The 22,275-nt window shown below is 43.0% G+C and overlaps 1 protein-coding gene across 1 annotated transcript in view; it reads left to right on the top strand.

Moving 5' to 3' along the window:
- Positions 1 to 22,275, top strand: part of ncor2 (nuclear receptor corepressor 2) — a gene marked incomplete at its 5' end in the record, with an annotated part of 196,893 nt that overhangs the window by 28,312 nt on the left and 146,306 nt on the right. The window contains 2 exons of the mRNA XM_080739080.1: positions 1,083 to 1,260; positions 19,655 to 19,837. Of these exons, the coding sequence (XP_080595206.1) occupies positions 1,083 to 1,260; positions 19,655 to 19,837 (361 nt within the window). The remainder of the gene's footprint in view (positions 1 to 1,082; positions 1,261 to 19,654; positions 19,838 to 22,275) is intronic.

Here is a 22,275-nt window from a genome sequence, read left to right as displayed (position 1 = left end):
GGTGCGAGGCGTTGTGTGCTTATAGATCGGCTGTTTTCACTATTTTAAACCATTTTTTAAATGATAAATGCAAAACGAACGGTTTTGGACATACAAGGTTTTCACCCGACAACAACGATATACTGTTTACAAATTACATTTCATAGTGCTCTCGTGTTTGATATTTAGCCTAAATCTTGTCTCTTTGGCAGCAGATCAATATTGTCTCATTGCTATTGATGTCCGTACAACTCGGATGATTTAAATTCTGAGACTAGCCTTCCTGTCTGACACAAAGGATTCCATTGATCTGTAATTGATTCCATTGACGTAGTCTCCCGCTAACTGTAGTTTTAACTGTGTTGCAGTTAAAACGAGGCAAAATTCATAATCTGCTCTGCACTTACTGGTATATATCAGGCCATAGATTATAACTAGTAAGACGCCTCAGGGCGACATGTGTCGTGCCAATTCTTGGCCATCAGACCAGTTGGCCATATATGGAGACCCCTGCATGATAGTCAACAATGTTATGTCAAACATGACTGATAGACACAGACGGAGACAAGCTGCGACATTTCTCATGGAATACTGCGACCTTCGGTCGCAACAGTCATATTGTCTAAATCAAGCCACAGGGCTATTATTATCTACTATTACTTCCTCCTAGAATCCGTCTCACATTTTCATTTACTCAGATGTGCGGATGTTGCGGACTGTACTCAGATGACCGGGCAAAAGTCCTTGATTATGCAGACAAAAATCCTTGATTTTGTGTTGAAATATGCTAGGTTTTATGATTTGTTGCGAAGTATGTGAAAAGTTGTGAATTTAATACGCAAAATATGCGAGAAGATGAGAAATATGCGGGCGGATAATCTACGGCATTTGGCTCATTATGCGGAAAACATTTTTCTGGAGGGTCTAAATTCCCTTAAGAGTGATATTGTGAACAGTGTCACTTTAGTAACCTGTGTGACAAAGAGTAAAGTTTATTACCACCACCAGGCCAGGCTAGGCTAGGCCGTCCTGTAGGCATAAAGGCCTTACACTATGTTTTCAAAGAGTTATCTCTGATTTGTGTTCTGTCCGTCACCCTGCAGAGGCCAGGAGCAGCATATCCGCTACGAGCCCATCTACATTCCAGAGAGCAACAGCCAGTCGGAGGTGGAATATGCCGAGATCAAACGTCCTCGTCTGGAGATGGGGCCGGAGTCTCTGATGAGGCACTCGGCCCACCGGCCACCGCTGCCTCTGGGAGGGGCAGAGGACATGGCAAAGGTCAGTGCTGACGTTAAGCTGAATACTAGACACTCTCACCAGTGGCGTCAGTTCAGAAAAAGCTAAGGTATGGCAACATGACTGGTGTCCGCACGCGTGCAAGACACCAGTCATGTCGCCATACCTTAGCAACAAGCATGATACTTATTTTAATTTTATTTTTGTATAGTTTCTACAGTTTCTTGGGCTGGACATCGCAGCCTGGAACGGTTGTTCAAGTGCATTGCACCTGTGCAGCTGACCTGCGGAACCTGGGAATATACCATTCTGTCAAGATGGGGAGAATAGAATTATAATACCTTCTTAAAGTGTCCATTTTGTTACATTTTGCATTTGCAGTTATTTGACTGTAATTTAACAACATTATAACTAGCGCAGATAGACAAAGAGACATTCATGGATTTATATTTAAAAGTAACTTTTATTTCCCCCCCTGGACCCAGGGGTATGGCAGCTGCATACCCCTGCCATACCCAATTGACGCCCCTGACCCTCACTCTGCTAACCTTTGACCTCCAGGTCTGCTGACCATGGGAGTGTAAAATCACAGACGGAAAGGTTAACTCGCTGAACTCCCTCTGAACAGTTGGCATGCCTTTTTTCTTAGACTTAAGACTTGACATTTGACAAAAATAGCCATTGTTTGGGGCTTTTAAGCCGTGACATCATTTTGTAGGCAGAGGAGAACTCTGCCCCCAGAGCATTTTCTGTCCCTTGCTATTTCATCAGATCCGAGACAAAAATAACGACTAAAGTATAATTCTAACACTTTCCTTTCAACAACAAAGAGAAGAAAAATGTGTAAATAGTAAAAATAGTAAAAAGATTCACGGAAACTGGGGGCAGAAATTCTCCTCTGCCTACAAAATGATGTCATACTTAACAGCCCCTGCACCGAATGTACAGTTTATTTTGCAAATTACAGATGCTTGTTATTGCCATTATGCATGCCCTTATTGAGCGGTGCTAACTGCTCCTACATCTGGCTTTGTCTGTATGTACTGTATGTATTTTTGTTGCGCATAGCTGTACATTGATTGGCATTGGCCAAGCTTTGTGGAACATTTAATGAAATTAACTCATATATAAGTCACCGCTCACTTCATTTGTGTGAGAATCAATGGCGGTCAATTTACTTGACCCTTGACCCTAAATTTACCCCCATTTATTCTGACCCAAATGGGTCCCCATCCAGGGCCTTATTTGGGTCCCCATCCAGGGCTGCGCATTTGGGTCCCCATTCAGAATCAAATGCAACGAATACAAACAAATATTATTGAACTCAAGTCTCCATGGCATGACTAATAAATAGGAAAAAAAAAATGGGGGGTGAACTACTCCTTTAAGTCTAGCAGGGGGAAAGAAAAGCCAACAAAGAGACTTTAAGGTGACGGCGGCGCTGCACACAAGTCCCACTGTGTGCAGTGGCCTGGATACTGCTGAGTGTTCCTGTCTCCCCCCAGGGTGACAGAGGGTATTATTAGACATGCCACACCATACCAGGAGTCACAGAGCAGGGGATTCTGTACGGCGCTGGCTTTGCTAGACCAGTGTTTCTCAAACTTTTACATTTCAAGGGTCTCCCCTTAACCCATTTAGGCCTAGAATTATTGAATGCTTTAACCAGTGTAAAAATAGCAGATATACAAGCTCACAGCGTGGCACCGAGTGCCGCGCTGCGACCTTGTAGATCTGCTATTTTTTGAAAAAGTCGTGAAAATGTGTGCAAATCTTTGAATATTATGTATTTTCAAAGCGAACGTTTGTAACTCAAATTTTGCTTCTGGGTGGTCCCTGGAACTAGATATTTTGAGATGGGGGTCCGTGGCCAAATACATATCATTTTGGGGGTCCTTCGCATGAAAAGGTTTGAGAACCACTGACATAGTAGTCTCTCAAGAACAGACTAACTGAGCTCCAGTTAAGTGAAAAGGACCTTTTCTTTGACGATGGCTGTCCAGATTGCTGACATAGAAACGCAGGTTTTTCAAAAAAATCTTAGAAGGATTCAAAAGACACTTATAGAATCGGGTCAAAATTCTAATTGTACACTGTCAGAGTTACAGACTTGTATGGGTCCATTTAGACCCCCCTAAAATAACCCACATAGTCCCTGGAATCCACTTTGAGAACCACTGTGCTAGAGCTCCACGAGCAGTGTGATGGGAGGACCAAGGCAGTTGTGAAACAGCAATTAATAAATAATAGAGCTGACCCAGATTTCAAAATACTGCAGAGGGATGGAACTGCGCGCGAACGAACGGACAGATCAAAGCGGCTCATTTCGCTGGCGTGATGGAGGGAGATTTTCCTCACATCAGACATCAGACACGAGACACTTCGAACTGGCAGAGGAGGCAGAGAAAGCAATGGGAATGGTAAACAGATCGGACTCCAACGAAAACAACGACGACTGTTAAGCCAGCGGAGAAATATTCAGGAATGCTAGTAATGCCCCTAGAAGTGCTTTAAACCCATTATATAAGTCCTGTCAGATACAATCGCTAGTATGGAAAGAGAGAAATGAAGGCAAGAGAGAGACAGGGAGGGTGGTTGGGTGGGGGCGGGGGGGAGTATAGAAGGGAATAATAGGCAAAGGGCAAACAAGCACAGATAAAGGGGAAAGGGAGGAGGAGTAAAGCCCCTTTTCGACTGCAGCTTTAGCACCACGCCACACCACACCACACCACACCACACCACACCACATACCGGTACAAATATCTACATTTTCCATTACACAAAAGTACCCCTATCGGTAAGGAACAAATTGTCCCTTTTAACTGTGATGATACAATATAAATTTGTATTACAACTATCCTAATTTATAATACACTATAATAGATTATAACTGTGATTATAATACACTATCAATTACTATGATAACTATTAATACACTATAATAGATTATAATAGTAGATATAACACAATAGAATCTATTATCATGTATTACAACTATATCCCGGTGGTCTAAATGAAAAGTCAGTGAGTGATCAGTCATTATGAAGTGTTTGGCCCTGTAGCTCAGACCTACTCTAGATTGGTTACTTTTTAGTACCACGTTTAGTACCACTTTCACACCACTCTACCCAGGTCCTTGTAGTGGAAAACCTGGCACAAGTGGGCGGTGTGGTGTGGAGTGGTGTGGTGTGGTGTTGGGACTGTGGAAAAGGGGCTTAATAAGAGAAGGTAGGATGAGCAGGAAAAGAGGGAGTGCTCTTGTTGCTGTCGCTCTGTGTCTGACTAAGCTGACGGTTGGTTGTGTCATGACTCACGAGGGCACATTTTGTTTTGTTGGAGAGGCTGTGGGCCGGCGTATACCGTCATCTCGCTCTGGCGGCAACAAAGCTCCAACCATAGACGCATCCTACTACTACTCGTCGTTGTCGGGCAGAAACCCTCGTATCTCCAAGTTTCAAATGTGTACGTTCTTTCTGCAAAGTAAAGCCCTGCTTCATCATACAAGGCCGTCGCACAAAAGTAGTGAAAGCAGCAGATCTACAAGCACCGCGAGGCGTTGTGTGCTTGTAAGTCGGCTGTTTTCACTAGTTTAAATCATTTTTAAAATGATAAATGCCAAACGAACGGTTCTGGACATACGAGGTTTTCACCCGACAACGACGTACTGCCGTCTTGATGTATAATGCAGTACAGGCAGAGAGAGAGAGAGAGAGAGAGAGAGAGAGAGAGCCCCGTGGTCTTAGTCATGGCGGACCTCCGCACAGCACAATGAGGGGCCTTGTTTTCTTTTTGAAAGAATCCTGGATTAGATGGGGGGAGGAGGGGGGAGGGGGGGGCGCAGGCGGTCTGCTGGACCAGGGGCGTCGCAACCAAATTCTGGGCCCTGGGTATCAAGGATTCATTCACATTCTGTGCTTTAAACTGTTGAAAAATAGCAGATCTACACGCTCGCGGCGCGGCACTCGGTGCCGTGCCGTGAGCTTGTATATCTGCTATTTTCACGATTTTGAAAAATCGTGAAAATGTGCGCAATTCTTTGAATGTTTCAAATCTTTCTAAGGTTTTTTTGGGAAAAACCTATGTTTCTATGTCAGTGGTGCTCAAACCTTTTCATGTGACGGACCCCCAAAATGATACGTATTTGGCCACGGACCCCCATCTCAAAATATCCAGTTCCAGGGACCCCCCCCAGAAGCAAAATTTGAGTTCACTTAAAAAAAAATACATATATTCAAAGATTTGCACACATTTTCACGACTTTTCAAAAAAATAGCAGATCCACAAGCTCGCTGTGAGCTAGGGTTGTTCGATTAATCGATTTTTAATCGTAACCCGGTTTTTTTCCTTTGGAAGATTTAAAAAAATGGAAATCGTAAAATCGATTTTCACTTTAATTAGGGAAATTCTTACTCATTGGAGCCTTGCACGCGCAAAAAGTACACAGCCCCGTCCTCCTAAAGCAGGACGACAAGGTCCGACACCAAATTAATACTACTTTCTATCTGATGTGTAATTTCTTTGATGCGCGTTTAGCGCACGTCAGACTGAGCAGAGTTCACCACCTCACTGCGCTCACTCGCGATGGTTCAAGCAGCAAACAGAACAAAACGCTGCTGAGCTGGTAAACTTACTCTACTTGTTGTAGTTTGAAAGAAGCTTATTAATTCTGTGTTACCCACCTACTGACTGTAGTCTACTCCTACTGTCCGTCACTGTGTTAATTTTGCGTCGGGAAGCGAAGCGCTTCGCCTCCGTTTACAATCAGTCAACATCTCCGTGCATGAGTGGTGCAGGGCAGGGGCGTAGCCAGGAATTACATTTTGGTAGGCGAAATGCCTACCAAAATGCCTCACCAGCCTCCAAGAGCTGGCTTGTTTTGGCTGTTTTGTCACTCACTATTGATAATGAAACACTAAGGACGCTAAGTTGTATGTGATTGTTGCACAACTAAAGTTATTATTATTAATACCCTTATTGTTTTATTGCATTTTGCTATTTGGCTATATAAAAAAAATCAAAAAATGAAACAATAATGAAGAAAAAAAATCATTTCCTTGCATTTTTTAAATGAAAACAAAATAGTTGAAACAATGTATTATTCTTTTAACAAAAAATCGAAATCGAAATCGAAAATCGGGATTTCAGAGAAAATAATCGAGATTTTATTTTTTGGCCATATCGAACAACCCTACTGTGAGCTTGTAGATCTGCTATTTTTCAATAGCTAAATAATGATGAAGGCCCCTCCACCTCGGGCCCTAGTAACTCAGACCCACTCCACCCCCCCCCCCCCCCCCCCCAGAGTGACGCCCCTGCTGCTGTCTAAAGCCCCTGCCTGTTGATCAGCCCCGGACAAAGAGAATAGGGAAGATCTGTCTGTGTGTGTGTGTGTGTGTGTGTGTGTGTGTGTGTGTGTGTGTGTGTGTGTGTGTGTGTGTGTGTGTGTGTGTGCGCGTGCGCGTGCGTGCGTGCGTGCGTGCGTGCGTGCGTGTGTGTGTCTTCAGAATGTAAGGCTGTAGTCAGTAGTGTTTGGTCTGGGAGGAGGAGGAGGAGGAGGAGGAGGAGGAGGACTTGCGGATGGAAAGTCATTCTTCACACCTCTCCGCCATGACCTCACAAAGTTTCCATGTGTGCCAGTACACGGCTAAAACGCGTGGGCAGGCAGGCTGTCCGTAACGGCAGAGATATTTATGCTGCTGTGGAAATCCATGCAGGGCAAAGAAAGCTGACAGGAATACATTTGGGGCTGGGCCCGTGCCGGGGTGGCCTGGGAGCTGCAGTAAGTGCCGTGGCTGGCCCGGCTGGCCCGCATCCAGCCTTACCAGGCCTAATATCGTTGGTTGTCGGTTGGAAACCTTGTATGTAGGGCTGTCACGGTTATGACATTTTACATGACGATTAATTGTCACTCAAATAATTGCGATTAACTATTTAATTGTGTTTTTGTCGTTGAATATTACATTTCTGTTTGGCTTTTGGGCTTAAAGTTGCACATGGTAGATATGACACATAACCTAAATATACAAAGAAAGATATTTGACAACTTTATACTTAAAAAAGAACAAGAGATGCGGCGTGTTGTGAGCTTGTAGATCTGCTATTTCCACTATTTTTGACTTTTAAAAAAATATATGAAGATTTTTCAACATGGAAATGATTATGACGATTATGAAAAATAATCGCGATTATCTCAAATAATTGCGATTAGACGATTATGTAATAATTGTGACAGCCCTACTTGTATGTTCAAAACCGTTCGTTTTGTATTTATAATTTTAGAAATTACTTAAAATAGTGAAAATAGCTGATCTAGCACACGTGTGCTAGATCAGCTATTTTCACTAGTTTTGTGCGAAAGTCTTGTATGACGAAGCAGGGCTTTACTTAAACGAAAAAACTGACATTTGAAACTTGGAGATGCGAGTTTTCTGCCTGACAGTGACGATATCATAGCTGCGTGCCTGTGTGTGTACTACCGCTACTCCTGCATGGGGCACCTTTCCCCTACTTTCCCGCCACCACCACCACCTCCTCACCCAACTCTCTTGGCATACGAAGGTTATGCTCTATATTTTCAGTCATAATACTGGCAGCTCTGTATGTGGACTGATTAGCTCTTTGGCACAGGGCGCACTGCACACACAGTGCTCAGGGACAAGTTCAGGCAGCGATCATCATCGCACACCGTCTGGAACGGACACTGAAGGACTCATGTCACGTCCCGTAGGCCCCCGGGAAAGATTTATTTTAGTCGGCTACCATTTTTAGTAGCCTTCCCTAAAAATGTTTGCTCCCTAGGACGTTTTAAAGGGAGCTTATAATAATGATTCAGAGAAGGGGTGGATATTTTTAACTATCGTGTAGTGTGTCCCCCCCCCCCCCCCCCAAAAAAAAAACCCATTCTCCTAAATGTTCTGCCAAAATGTATCGTGATAAAAAACACTCACGGTAATCGTATCGTGGAGATTTAATGTATCGTGATATCGTCCTCCGTCATGCTCTGGGATCAATTCACCTTTCATTTGCCGAGCTGCTGGAGAGTAGAGTTCAATAATATTTTTAGTTTTTTGTCGCATTCCTGAGACAAAAATGTGATAACAATAAATGTACCCCCATTCGTTCCGGATGGGGACCCGTTTCAAAACGGGTCCCCATCCAGAATCAATGGGGGTAAATTTACTCGAATCAAATTTTTGTCTTAGGAGTGTGACAAAACCCAAAAAATATTATTGAACTCTACTCTCCATGGCATGAGTAATCAATAGGAAAAAAAAAAGTCATTTTGGGGGTGAACTACTACTCTCTAATGGTAAAAAGTATTTTTTTCACTCTCGACCAAATCTCTAACGCGACGCGTTGTGAGCTTGTAGATCTGCTATTTTTTTGGAAAATGTTCCGCCCTAATCTAATGGATTTTGATTATCGCGATAATATCGTAAATGGCGATTTCTTTGGTCACAATAATCATGATATGACATTTTCATATCGTCCCATCTCTAATGTGGACCATGGAGCTTTATGGATAGTTTTATTTCACAAATGCATTGGGTGCTTAAAGTTAAATATTTCAAAAACGACAAAACGACTTCACGTGGGTGTCGTTGTTATTTATATCAAGGTCGCACTTGTTGGTGGTGACGTCACCAAGCACGCTGCTCCTCATTGGCTAAAGCTCCTGCCTCTGTACTGTCGGTAATTCTTTTGAGGAAAATAAACGTGGTCTATAAAGATTTGGGAGAACATACTGGTGTCGCCTTTCAACGAGCCCACAATTATGGTTGTATTAAGGCCCATTCCCATTGGGCCAGATAACAGATAAAAAAATCTCTTTCTCCAGATATTTTTCCATTCAAAGTGGATGGTAGATACAGATAAAAAAAATATCTACCACAGATATTTGCCACAAATACTTTTATCTGTGGCAAATATATAAACCATCCACTTTGAATGGAAAAATATCTGGAGAAAGAGATTTTTTTTATCTGTTATCTGGCCCAGTGGGAATGGGCCTTAAATCACAATAGGTTCAGCGTTGAAAGCAGAGTAGTCTTTGTTTGAAAGTCACTCCGTTTTTAGCAGCTTTTAGCATGCAGAGCAGAAGAGTGCACCGCCGCAGATGCGGCAGAGTCTGGGGCGTGCAGTGTGAACCGGAGGGAATTACATGAACTTATGAGCACCTGCTAGTATGAAAACAGGAAGTCTACTTGCTTTATTCAGCTATTATCTGGAATGCACGCACTCAGTCTACGTGACTTGCATTAGCACCGGTAGGTGCTCGATAAGTAACACATATCCTCTCACCAGGGACGTGCAGAGAATGTTAGAGAGGCAGGGGCTGACATTTCTAAAAGGGCCCTTTGGTGAAAATATTGAAAATAGCAGACCTCCAAGCACTGCGACGCGTTGTGAGCTTGGAGGTCGGCTATTTTCAGTTGATACCACACTAAACTAAGCATAAAAAAGGCAATATTGGAGATGTCGTTTACGGCATGGATTTCTACACAGAGGGCAATTCTTTCAACATAAGATGATGTGTTCAAGATCAGGAGAGTTTGGACAAGGCAATTCACCCTTTGTCAAGTCCCGCCCATTGTCCTGCCCCTTTCCACACCCATTGGTTGCTGTGTCTTGGTGGGACATTCAGTGGGACATTCCATCCACTGCCATGTTAATTCAGTTGCTTCATATTGTTATTCTGTGTGCTCAATTGTAATTTCAAACTTTGTTTCAGTCAATTGGAGCTGCTCAGTGGAAGCATAGTGAATCAGCATGTTTTTAAATGTTTTTATTCCTCCAAAACATATGTTTTAGCTGTTTTTATTCCTCCAAAACATATGTTTTAGCTAATTCAACATAAAAAAGGCGGAACCAGGGCGGGACAAGGCAGATAGAGCCTGCTGGTTGGTCAGTCAGGGACCAACCAGGAGGCTAACAAAGGGTGAATTCTCTTGAACGCTGCCTTCAGGTATGGCATGGAAAGAGGCCATTTGCATTTCTTTCACCATAGCAAAAACTGCATTCATGGTCTGGAGAGGGCACTTTTTAACAGACGGATAAAAGGGCAGGGGCTCAAGCCCCCTTTCATGTCTTATGCGTACACCTGCCTGCCTCTCACGATGAGAGAAGGAACATGGCACAAATAGAACACTCACACGCGAGGCGGGTTATTTGGAGACAAAAGACGGCTGCTCTTTTGCAGCCTCAGACATCTTGCACTTTCTACGTTCTGAAATACGACTGGAGTCGACGGCGAGTGTTGTTGCCAAGGGCATCAAGAGCTGTGAGCTCTGCCTTTGCCAAGGGGATTAGCCATTGGCCTGTCGTCTTTTCACACTGACACAGGTGTAGCGGCTTGTGGACGTGCCACGCTCCATACTCGCAGTGACAGAAGACAGCGTTGTGGTTCCAGACCAGAGGGAGAACCCAAAACAAAGAAAAATCTTGACTAGGTACAGACTCAGTGAGCACAGTCTTGCAATCGAGAAAGAACGTCACAGGCATACCTGGCTCCCTAGAGAAAACAGACTTTGCACCCACTGCACACAAAATGAAGTGGAAACTGAGCTACACTTTCTAACCACCTGTCCGCTGTACCAAGACATCAGAGACACATACTTCCCACAGATCATAACCACCCAAGGAGAGTTTCAAAATATGACCAATGATGAAAAACTCCCATACCTGCTGGGGGAAGTAAAACAATGTGCAAACACAGCAGCAAGATTCGTGAGCTGCTGTGATAAGAGAAGGATATCAAATGGAACCCAACCACCTTAAAAACCATTGTATATATCACTGCTCTGCCTGCATGTTACCGTGATGCATGAAAACTGTTATCACCTGTATATATTTTGTTCTGATTGTATTGTATTGTGTACACTTCTGCTTTGGCAATGTAAACGTATGTTTTCTCATGCCAATAAAGCCCTTTGAATTGAATTGAATTGAGAACTCCCCCGGAGAAGGCTGTGCTACTTCTGACAGATACGCTGTAGAAATCCTTAGTGTTCATTCAACTTGGGACCAGGGGTGTCGCACTGAAATTCTGGGCCCTGGGTACAAGGATTCACGGCGGGCCCCCCCATGAATTATTTTATGCTTTAACTATTGAAAAATAGCAGATATACAAGCTCGCAGCGCGGCACCGAGTGCCGCGCTGCGAGCTTGTAGATCTGCTATTTTTGAAAAAATCGTGAAAAATGTGTGCAAGTCTTTGAATATTTCAAATCCTTCTAAGGTTTTATGAAAAACCTATGTTTCTATGCCAGTGGTGCTCAAACCTTTTCATGTGAAGGACCCCCAAAATGATATGTATCTGGCCACGGACTCCCATCTCAAGATATTTAGTTCCAGGGACCCCCCAGAAGCAAAACTTTAGTTATAAATGTTCGCTTAAAAAATACATATATTCAAAGATTTGCACATATTTTCACGACTTTTCAAAGCTATTTTTCAATAGCTAAAGTATAAAATAATAAAGGCCCCTCCACCTTGAGCCCTAGTAACTCAGTCTCACTCCCCCCCCCCCCCCCCCTTGTGACACCCTGGTGCTACTTCTGACAGATACGCTGTAAAATCCTTAGTGCTCATTTAACCTGTGACGGTGTGTAAACATGGGTCCATCTTTACGCTCTTCAAGAGTGACACTTGGGGTTTTGCAGTCTAGAGTTGTCATGCCATGATCAACTCCCTCCTGACTAAACACGTTCACTCTCTGCGTATACTGTGGTCCCTTTTTACGTAGCCTGTTCAGTGCGGGAATGTTACCCCGTCTCACGTTTCTGTTCAGAAGAAATGGACGGAACGAGGGGGTCACTGTTGTTACGTTGGCATGGAGGTAGTGATGGGACTATATGAAAATTTCATATCACGATTATTGTGACAAAAGAAATCGCGATTTACGATATTATCATGATAATCAAAATCCATTATCCTCTACAAGCTCTTTTTCATGTGTTTGTTTTGGTATATAGAGTTTTCTCCAGCTGTTAAAAATGTACAAATTAATTTGATGTAGCTCAGAACCACTATGATTTGTATTATGTTATGTCATTAATATTATGTTCTCGGGCGTGTTCACTCAAAGAGACAATGAAGACAAATACTTCATTAGAAATTAATGAGATTTGCGCGTTCCAAAAACCCTAAAAGATTGATAAAAGTGAGTCAGACCACTTTCCCCGGCACCAGGGAACAATAAAGAACATGTTGTTTGTGTTCTTTCTAGTTGACATCTCCCATGGATCCCAGTGCGAGCCTAGTGATGACTGGTCTATTATGTTATGTCATAAAGTCTGCTTGCTTTTACATAATCAGGCTGCTCTCCCCAGAGACAAAGTCAATACTATCTGGCTGGCTGAACTGCAACACAGTGGGGGAGGGGAGCATTATTCATGCTGATATTTCAGACATAGTGAAGCCTGCCTCCCATGGGCACACCTCCTTGTTTGTGTGTGTGTGTGTGCGTGAGCGAATGCATGTTAGTGTTTGTGTTTGAAGGATTTGTGTGTGTGTGTGTGTGCGTGTGTGCAAGTGCGTCGCACCAAATTCTGGGCCCCTGCATGCAAGGATTCACTCCGTTATTTTGTGCTTTAACTATTGAAAAATAGCAGATATATAAGCTCCGCTGCGAGCTTGTAGATCTGCTATTTTTTTAAATCATTAAAAAAAAGTTGTTGAAGGTTTTTTGAAAAACCCATGTTTCTATGTCAGTGGTGCTCAAACTTTTTCATGTGAAGGACCCCCAAAATGATATGTACTTGGCCACGGACCCCCATCTCAAAATATTTAGTTCCAGGGACCCCACATAAGCTAAAATTTGAGTTACAAACGTTCGCTTAAAAAGCATATATATATTGAAAGATTTGCACACATTTTCATGACTTTTCGAAAATGGCAGATCTACAAGCTCGCAGCGCGGCACTCGGTGCCGCGCTGTGAGCTTGTAGATCTGCTATTTTTCAATAGCTAAAATATAAAATAACGAAGGCCCCTCCACCTTGGGGCCCTAGTAACTCAGTCCCACTTTTCCCCCGCTTGTGACGCCCCTGTTTGCGTGTGTGTGTGTGTATATATGTGTCCCAATCTCCCCAGGAGCCAGTCATTGCAATTTTTTTCATTTTCATTTTTTCATTTCATTTGAAAGCTGGGGATCATAGCTACAAAATGATATATTGGTTGTGGAGATTGACCCAACAGTTTTGAAGATATGGCTTATAGAATGATGCCATGCTGAAATAGTACTTTTGAGATATTCAAGTTTTAAATAAATTTCTAACCTGCAATGACCTGACTCCGCCACATGGGGAGCAATCTTCAATTCAATCTTCAATTCAAAGAAGCTTTATTGGCATGAGAACACAAACGTTTACACAGTGGTGGAAAAAGTACCAACATTTTATAATAAAGTAAAGTATCAATTCTGCAATGTAGAATCACTCTGTTACAAGTAAAAGTCCAGAATAAAAAATGTACTTGAGTAAAAGTACAAAAGTATTGGTATCCAAATGTACTTAAAGTACCAAAAGTAAAAGTACAAAATGTTTGAAAATAGCAGATCTACAAGCTCACAACGCGTCGCACCGCAATGCGTTGTGAGCTTGTAGATCGTCTATTTTCAAATAGCCTTGGTATAACATAGGGCTAAAGTGGTTTATGTATGTTTTAAACTTTAGTTATTGCTCTCTAAAAAGATAATGCCACAACAGCATCTCAAGCATTATTGGGCTAAATGTAAAGACGCTACAGTGCGCCAACCGTGAAGCAGTTTAACCAATTTGCTACATACGTCTACACAAACGGTCAGATTACAAAGATAAATTGCTTAGTGAAGGCTCACAGATGTCACCATAGGGTACGCTCCAGCAGAATGTCCCGTAATGATCGTATTATTTAATGAGGAGCATTTTAATCCGATCGGTCGTCGTTTCCTTAAAAAGGTATTAATGTATCTAAGTGCAGTACACCTCGCAACCGATGGGGTCGCATGGCTGAAAAACAACAGAAAATGGCATCTGATCGGATTAAAATGCAGTTTATTAAACAATACGAAAGATACGGGTAATTCTGCTTGAGCGTACCATACTGTGACATCTGTGAGACTTCAGTAAGCACGTTATCTTTGAAATATGAAGGTTTTTGTAGACGTACGTAGCAAATAGGATTAACTGCTCAACACGAGGTTGAAGTGAATTCATTACGTGTGCAACAGGGCTAACTGTGCTAAATGTAGCATAATCAGTGTTTGTGTAACTTCAGTCAGAAGGATTATTTGACCTGATAATAAAACACAATCTACAGGCTTAACCGCCTCGCGTTGTGAGCTTGTAGAAGAGAGCAACAATAGAGTTGGGTCACGTTTTATTTGTTTATAGCCTGCAGCTAGCGCTGCAGCTAGCGCTAGCTAACGCTAGCTAGCGTTAGCCGTTAGCCACTCATAGCCAGTCAACCAGAATAGTCTACTCTAAAGTCAACTTTCCGACGGCGAGTGAACGATTGCATTCCATCCATGTTTTCTTGGCTGTCAATTTATTGTCAAACACCCTGAACGTTAGAATTAGATAGTTTAGGACGACACTGATCTATTCAATGCTAAGCTAACTCAGTGACAAAGGAAGCTTCCGCACCGGAGCTTCACAGAAGACAAACGCATACGTCACAGACGCCTCCAGGCAGGAACGGATCATTTCACCAGCGTAGAAGAAGAAACAGCGGAAGAACGGCGGAAGAATAATAAATAATAATACACAAAATCATACATTACGTGGTTAATAATTGTTCATTTGGAACACACGTGGCATTAAATTAATGGGATAAATACTGTGGGTTGCAACGCTAAGTAATGGAGTCCCGATATTACCGCATTTGGCTACAAACGGCTAACAAAGGCTGGCTAGTTAGCATTTTAGCTAATATAAACTGGGAGGACTAACAGAATTATGTACCGATCTCTCACATTAATTAAAAAAAGTCTTATTTACATGCAGAGTTAAGCTCTGGCGTTTAAGTGAAATGTAGCCTAGATATTATGAGATGCTGTTGTGGCATTAAAAAAAAAAGAGCAAAAAAAAAAAAAAAAAATCATTTTGGCTACAGGGAATAATGACAGTCCCCGAGATGACTAGCTGCTGGGGGTGCTGGGACACATATGAGTAACTGTCGCTGACAGCCTCCGGCCTCCTCATCCCATACAGCCCCTCAATCCCCCCACGGCTCTGACATTTCAGTCACAGCAGCTAGACTCCAGATTAGCCCACTTATATAACCTTCATTTCAGCGGGCTTAAAAATAACACGGTACAAAACCCCACACGCTGGATCTGGATCACCCCATCATCATGCACAACAGACTGGAGGAGAAGGCATATGTGTATTACTAGACTAGCAATCTGGGTAACCATCGTAAAAAAAAACTCTCTCTCTCTCTCTCTCTCTCTCTCTCATCAGAGAGTCTGTTCTTGAGCAGGCACGTGCACACACAGACATCAAAGGGGGCTCGAGCCCCTGCCCTTTTATCCGTCTGTAAAAAAGTGCCCTCTCCAGACTATTACAGACAGTTGAAAGGTGTTAAAAACTAGCTGTGGGCTCGGCTCGCTGTGTACACACCACGCATCGGCGAGCGGGTAAATCTGCTGTGTAAAGAGAAACCTGGAAGGTTTTCGTAAGCAACGAAAACAAACAGATGGAGCATTTTCACACAACTCCTGTGAAATCTGCACCTTCATGCATCTCTCCCACATACTGTACACTTGCTTTCTGCCCAGCTCTTGACTTATCTGCATGTTCATGCATCTCTTTCTCACGCACGCACGCACGCACGCACGCACGCACGCACGCACGCACGCACGCACACACACACACACACACACACACACACACACACACACACACACAACCAGAGAGCTCTACTACTGCTCACCACCCTCACAGAATATTTCCCATTTCAAACAAACATTGCAAAAGATAACAAGCTTGCATCTTTAGTAACACCCTGAAGATTAAGAAGGCGTTTGCCGAAACGTGTTGGTGTTTTTTTAATGTTCTAGCCCGTTGCCCAAATAATGGCCTTTTATTTCTGAATCTGGAGTGCCTGGAACTGGATTATTGTGCTTCTGTGGCACATTTTGTCCTCTTTTGATCATTGTATTCCCTTTCATGAGCACCGCTGGTTTGAGGGATACCAGTAGCGCCCCTGCTATCTTCTTTCTAAGCTTGCATCGTTGTTTCTGAATAATTTCACCTAGCCAATGCTCTGACTTCATATTCATTAGTGCAGTCTAGCGACTGCGAAACACTGACACCGGCTTTTATTACCCACAGGACTTAATTACTTTGAGTGCGTTGCCTTAATGCCTTCACAAGGGATGTACAGTCAAGGTCTTGGATCGTGTCTAGTGTGGCGTAACCGACAGACCCTCGCAACAAGAGGAATAGAAGGGAAACGAGGGGATGTGGAGGGAGTGAGAAAAGGGGGTTGACACACTGTGTACTGGGTGGGGTCCGTGGTTTTTTACCTCTTGAGGCCCGCGGACAGATTCCTGAGGGTCTCAATGCGCCGTGGTGTGTCACGAAGGGCCCCTAACAGCTCAGTAAATCAGGCCAGTGTCATGTTTCTGCTGTCAATCAGCCTTATCTAAACATAGAATTGCACATGTCACAGGCTAGCTATTGTATCCGCTTCCCATCGCGGGTCTGTCGTGGACATCTGTACTCTATTTCTCCATTCACTTTAGCCATGGCTTACCGAGAAGCGTAGTGCTGACTGTATGGAATGTTTTATGTCTTGAGCTTGACACTGACCCAATGTGATGCACATCCAGTGTTGGGAAAAAAAAGTACTCTCTCTTACAATTAAAAGTCTGGAATTCAAAATGTACTTGAGTAAAAGTACGAAAGTATTGGCATCAAAATGTACATGAAAAAGTACCAAATGTAAAAGTACAAAATGTTTGAAAATATATCCGATCTACAAGCTCACAGCGTGTCGCATTGCGATGCGTTGTGAGCTTGTAGATCTGCTATTTTCAAAGAGCGTAGGCCTGTATAAAATGGGGCTAAAGTGGTTAAAGGACACCTTAGTTTTTTTTACAACAAGGGTTCATATTTTAGATTGTAATTAGAGAAAAGAAAAGATGGGTGTTAAAATGTTTTAATTTTTCTATTGTTTTAGTGATTTTAGTACGGTAGTTTGATTTCAGTTTGATGCGTACATGTGGCTAAATATGTATTTTTGGACAGAATAAGCCAGCAATTTCTTTGTTATTATTTACACCAACCCAGTCACATCTGCCCATGAGAGATTGCGGTGCATCTTGGGAATGGGCTTATTGTGTCTAAAAAAGACATATTTAGCCACTTGCATGCATGCCTCCAACCTGGGGGCATGCATGCAAATCAAAATAGTAAGTTCAAAGTAACTTACTAAAGTTTTCAAATACATGTTGTGGAGTAAAAGTACAATGGGTCTGAGATGTAGAAGTAAAAGAATTGGAAATACTCAAGTAAAGTGCAAAAACCTCAAGTACAGTACTTAAAGGTCCGCTGTCAGCCCCGAAATTATAATAGTATGATACAGTAGGTCATGTGGTCTCTCTCCAGTGTGGATCCTCAAACAGTCTGAAACTGTCTCAGTGTAATCTGTCCAACAACAGCTGACCAGTACAGTAAGTAGTCATACAGTCAGGCTATACAGACAATTAATTTGATTGGCTTACAATTGTGCATCCCCACAATGACATCATAAAAATATTAACTTGTTTTTTAAGATGATTCTTAAAGTGACAGGCCCCCTTTAAGTAAATGCACTACTTTACACCACTGCTGTAGACTGTATGGAATGTTTTTTTTTTTTTTTTGAAAGTGGGACTGAGTTACTAGGGCCCAAGGTGGAGGGGCCCTAGTAACTTTGAAAAATAGCAGATATACAAGCTCACCGCGCGGCACAGAGTGCCGCCCTGCGAGCTTGTAGATCTGCTATTTTTGAAAAGTCGTGAAGATGTGTGCAAATCTTTGAATATATGTATTTTTTAAGCGAACATTTGTAACTAAAATTTTGCTTCTGGGGGGGTCCCTGGAACTAAACATTTTGAGATGGGGGTCCGTGGCCAAATGCATATCATTTTGGGGGTCCTTGACATGAAAAGGTTTGAGCACCACGGACATGGAAACATGGGTTTCTTGCACACATTTTCACAATTTTTCAAAAATAGCAGATCGAGTGCCGCGCTTTAAGCTTGTATATCTGCTATTTTTCATGGGGGGCCCGCAGTGGATCCTTGTACCCAGGGCCCAGAATTTGGTGTGACGCCCCTGGTGGTGCACCTCGTGGGAGCTGTGTTCATTGTCTTGCCCAGTGACACATTGCTGTCTCAGGACTGAACCATGTGAACTCCTGGCTGCAGGATGTTTTTAACCACTATGTTACCCAGCCAAACCACACACTAGAGCCATGATGTGTTTTTTCTTGCTCTTGGAGTGTCTGTTTGAACCCTGTGTGTAGCTGTGTACCTAAGCCAGGGGTTTTCAAAGTGGGTGACGGGGCACCCTGGGGTGCAGTGATGGCAGTCCAGGGGTGCCTCAGAATAATTGTATGATATTTGGAATTCATCAATATCATTACGTCAATATCACTTCACTATGTGAAGACCTGATTTGCACTGTACTCGAGGAGTTATTTTTTCCATCTGCGGCCAACTCTCTTCACCAAAAATAGCAGATCTACAAGCTCACAACGACGCGTTGTGAGCTTGTAGATCTGCTATTTTTGGTATCCCTCCAGAATAGGGAAGCTGGGGTTCAAGTGGTTAAACATCAAGTATAGAGTTATTTTCAGTCAGTTCTGATGGAAATGGATATTTCTCTGTAATGTTTCCATAAGCTTATTCGAAAATGAAATGAAATTATCAAAAATTTGCATTAAGACAAAGCAAATTTAGCCTGTTTTCATTTGCGGTGTCATTCGAATTAGCGACGGTCACGTGAGTTGATCAGGCTGATTTTTTCAGACCGATCCGAGATGTGAGCACTGCACATCTGACTGCTGTGACTCGATCGATTCACAGTGCACACTCATCCTGCAAGTTTCAGCGTCCTCTGGAAGGTGGCTGATCTGCAAGCTCACAACGCGGCGAGGAGACGGCTCCGAGACGCGGATGCAAGCTGCTGTGAGCTTGTAGATCGGCCGATTGTAGATTGGCCTCAAAATCCACCTCCTCCAAGCCGATAAAAGCTTTTGCGGATAATGAAAGTTTATTCTAATTTTGAAGTGTTTCCATAAAAAAATGTATGCGAACAAGGCTTGATGCGCATTAAGAGGCTTTATGAAAACGCCACTAATGACATAGCCAATGTGTAAGATTCCCAAAATTAACGGTCAAAAAAAGTTTGAAAACCCCTGACCTAAGCACTCACCTCCTCTGCTCTGCTCTCCCTTCTTTCAGGAACGTGGCAGTTCCATGGGGAAGCTGGAGCCCATCTCCCCGGTCAGTCCGGCCCAGTTGGACCCAGACCTGGACCTGGTGCCGGCCCGCTTCTCCAAGGAGGAGCTGATCCAGAACATGGACCGTGTGGACAGAGAGATCACCATGGTGGAGCAGCAGATCTGCAAGCTACGCAAGAAACAGGTATGCACAAAATACTGTACAACATAAGAGACTGACACAAGTTCCACAACCACAAGATTTATCCTTTTTGCGCATAGTTACACAAGTAAATGGGGTCGCTAATCCTTCTACCACTTTTTGTGGTCAATGTTCAGATACTGGATTCTGATTGGCTTAAAACAGTGGTAAATCAGTCAACAACCTTGAGTTGGCTCATGGACCCCGCCCATTGTTGTGTTGCAGTTGTATAACTAAATAACCTTGCAAGTTACAACTGTGTTTTCTTTCATTTATATGGTAGAAGTGGTATAAAAGCAATTTACCGTTCAAGTGTCATGGGTTGTTGGCTGATTTACCACTGTTTCAGGGTTGTTTGGCACTCGGCTTCGCCTCGTGCCACACTAGGAAATAACAGTTAAAGGCATCAAACAGCATTAGTTGTGCCTAAAAATACACAACATTAAGACATCTTCCCACTAAAGATAACACACAATAAAACTTGCCACCAAAACATGGGCTAGTTGCTGAGCCTGTCGTGTGCACTTAACTCACATTGCGATGCATCTGACCCGATCTGAGAGTTACCACATGACGACCGTGTGGTTTTTACCCATCCTTTTTGTGTGTAAACGTTCCAGACTTGGCTTTAGTGCTGGCATCATCACTGAATCCTCCGCTTAGTGGCGGCATCTAGCTTGTATAGAAAACGTTAACGTGTGGTCCAATATAACTTCCTCTGCCAGGCTTGAGTTGGCACTGAAGTCTTTTTAACCTATTTAGGCCTAGAATTATTTAACTCTTTAACTGTTGAAAAATAGCAGATATACAAGCTCACAGCGCGGCACCGAGTGCCGCGCTGCGAGCTTGTAGATCTGCTATTTTTGAAAAATCGTCTTTGAATGTATCTTTTTAAAAGCTAACTCAAATATTTGCTTCTGGTTGGTCCCTGGAACAACATATTTTGAGATGGGGGTCCGAATATCTATAATTTTGGAGGTCCTTGACATGAAAAAGTTTGAGCACCATTGACATAGAAACATAGTTAAAAAAAGAATTTAGAAGACATTTATAGAGTCGGGTCAAAAATATTCAAAGACACGAACGTTCACGACTTCTCAAAAATAGCAGATCTACAAGCTCACAGCGCGGCACCGAGTGCCGCGCTGCGAGCTTGTAGATCTGCTATTTTTCAACGGTTAAAGCATAAAACAACGTTTAAAGTAATAACGCGTACGCCGGTCTAAACACCTTAACAGAGACTTTGTTGTGTTGTAATTACTGCATTGGAGGAGTGCTGCAGTTCGTTTATCGTTTCCACAACTCTGCCCTCTGGGGCAGCGCTGCATTCTCTCCTCTTCTACACGGCTTCCGCCTTGCATTTCTTTTTTTATAAGACAAAAAAGTAGGTTAAAAATATGTATGGCTATAAATAACAGCCCCCTCCTCCCCCTCCCCCTCCCCCCCAGAGGGCTCGGGGAAGATTATTGCGAAGGTTTTGCGACTGTTAAACCACTCGTATTCCTCGGTTTGCAGAGTCTCTCTTGGCCGCTTGCCACACATCATGTTTAGCTGTGCGGTGAAGCTTTCTCTTCTCTCTCTCTCTCTCTCTCTCTCTCTCTCTCTCTCTCTCTCTCTCTCTCTCTCTCTCTCTCTCTCTACCGCCGCCCCCGGTTGCCTCAAACCTCACGCCGCCAACCGCCTACCACCACTCTAGCGTTACCCATATCTACAACCACTTAGGTGGTGTAACGATATGGTAACTGAACCGAAAAATCGTTTCTTTTTTTTGTAATTTGCAATGATCTACCATATCGATATGCAAAAGCAAATATCTTAACGTTTGGCTCTGTATATGGTGTCGTATAGTTGGTGGGTGGCTACATTATTTACATTGCAAATAATCGGTATCGAATTGTTTTGCAGTGCAAATAATCGATTGTATGGAAACTAAGTATTTGTTTCTTCTGTTTAGCAATTTTAAGAGGGAAAATCTAATTACATTTCATTTCCATATAGCTACTCTTGGTCTATCGATAAATGTGTGTAATCTCTGTGTTCATGTCAAGGTGCGGGTTTGTCCACGTGTTGAAACATAATGTCCATGTATTTGCTACTGAATCAGTGTTTACTTAGCCTCGCGTAGCCAGGCTTACTCATCTCCGAAGAGAAAAGCCTGGTGACAATAGAAGGCAGAAGGCGTTCAACTTCCGCCGTGAGAATTTCACCGGAAGCTGTATTTTTTTCACAGTGCGGTGTTCCTGCAAACGTATTCCCTGCACGAAAAAATCTGGTCTACGTCTCCTGCTCCGTCGGTTGCGCTCGCAATAAACAATATACAAACAAAAACATTGATTCAAGCAATGTTACACCTATGAAGAGCGAGTTAAGAGCTACAATCTATTTTAGTTTTTTCGCTAGGGAATGTAAACAGACCCGCACCGCATGACGTAACGTCCGTT

Source organism: Nannobrachium achirus, assembly GCF_963921795.1.
Source record: "Nannobrachium achirus genome assembly, chromosome: 12".
Classification (NCBI taxonomy): Eukaryota; Metazoa; Chordata; class Actinopteri; order Myctophiformes; family Myctophidae; genus Nannobrachium; species Nannobrachium achirus.
This window is presented reverse-complemented; position numbering and strand designations above follow the sequence as displayed.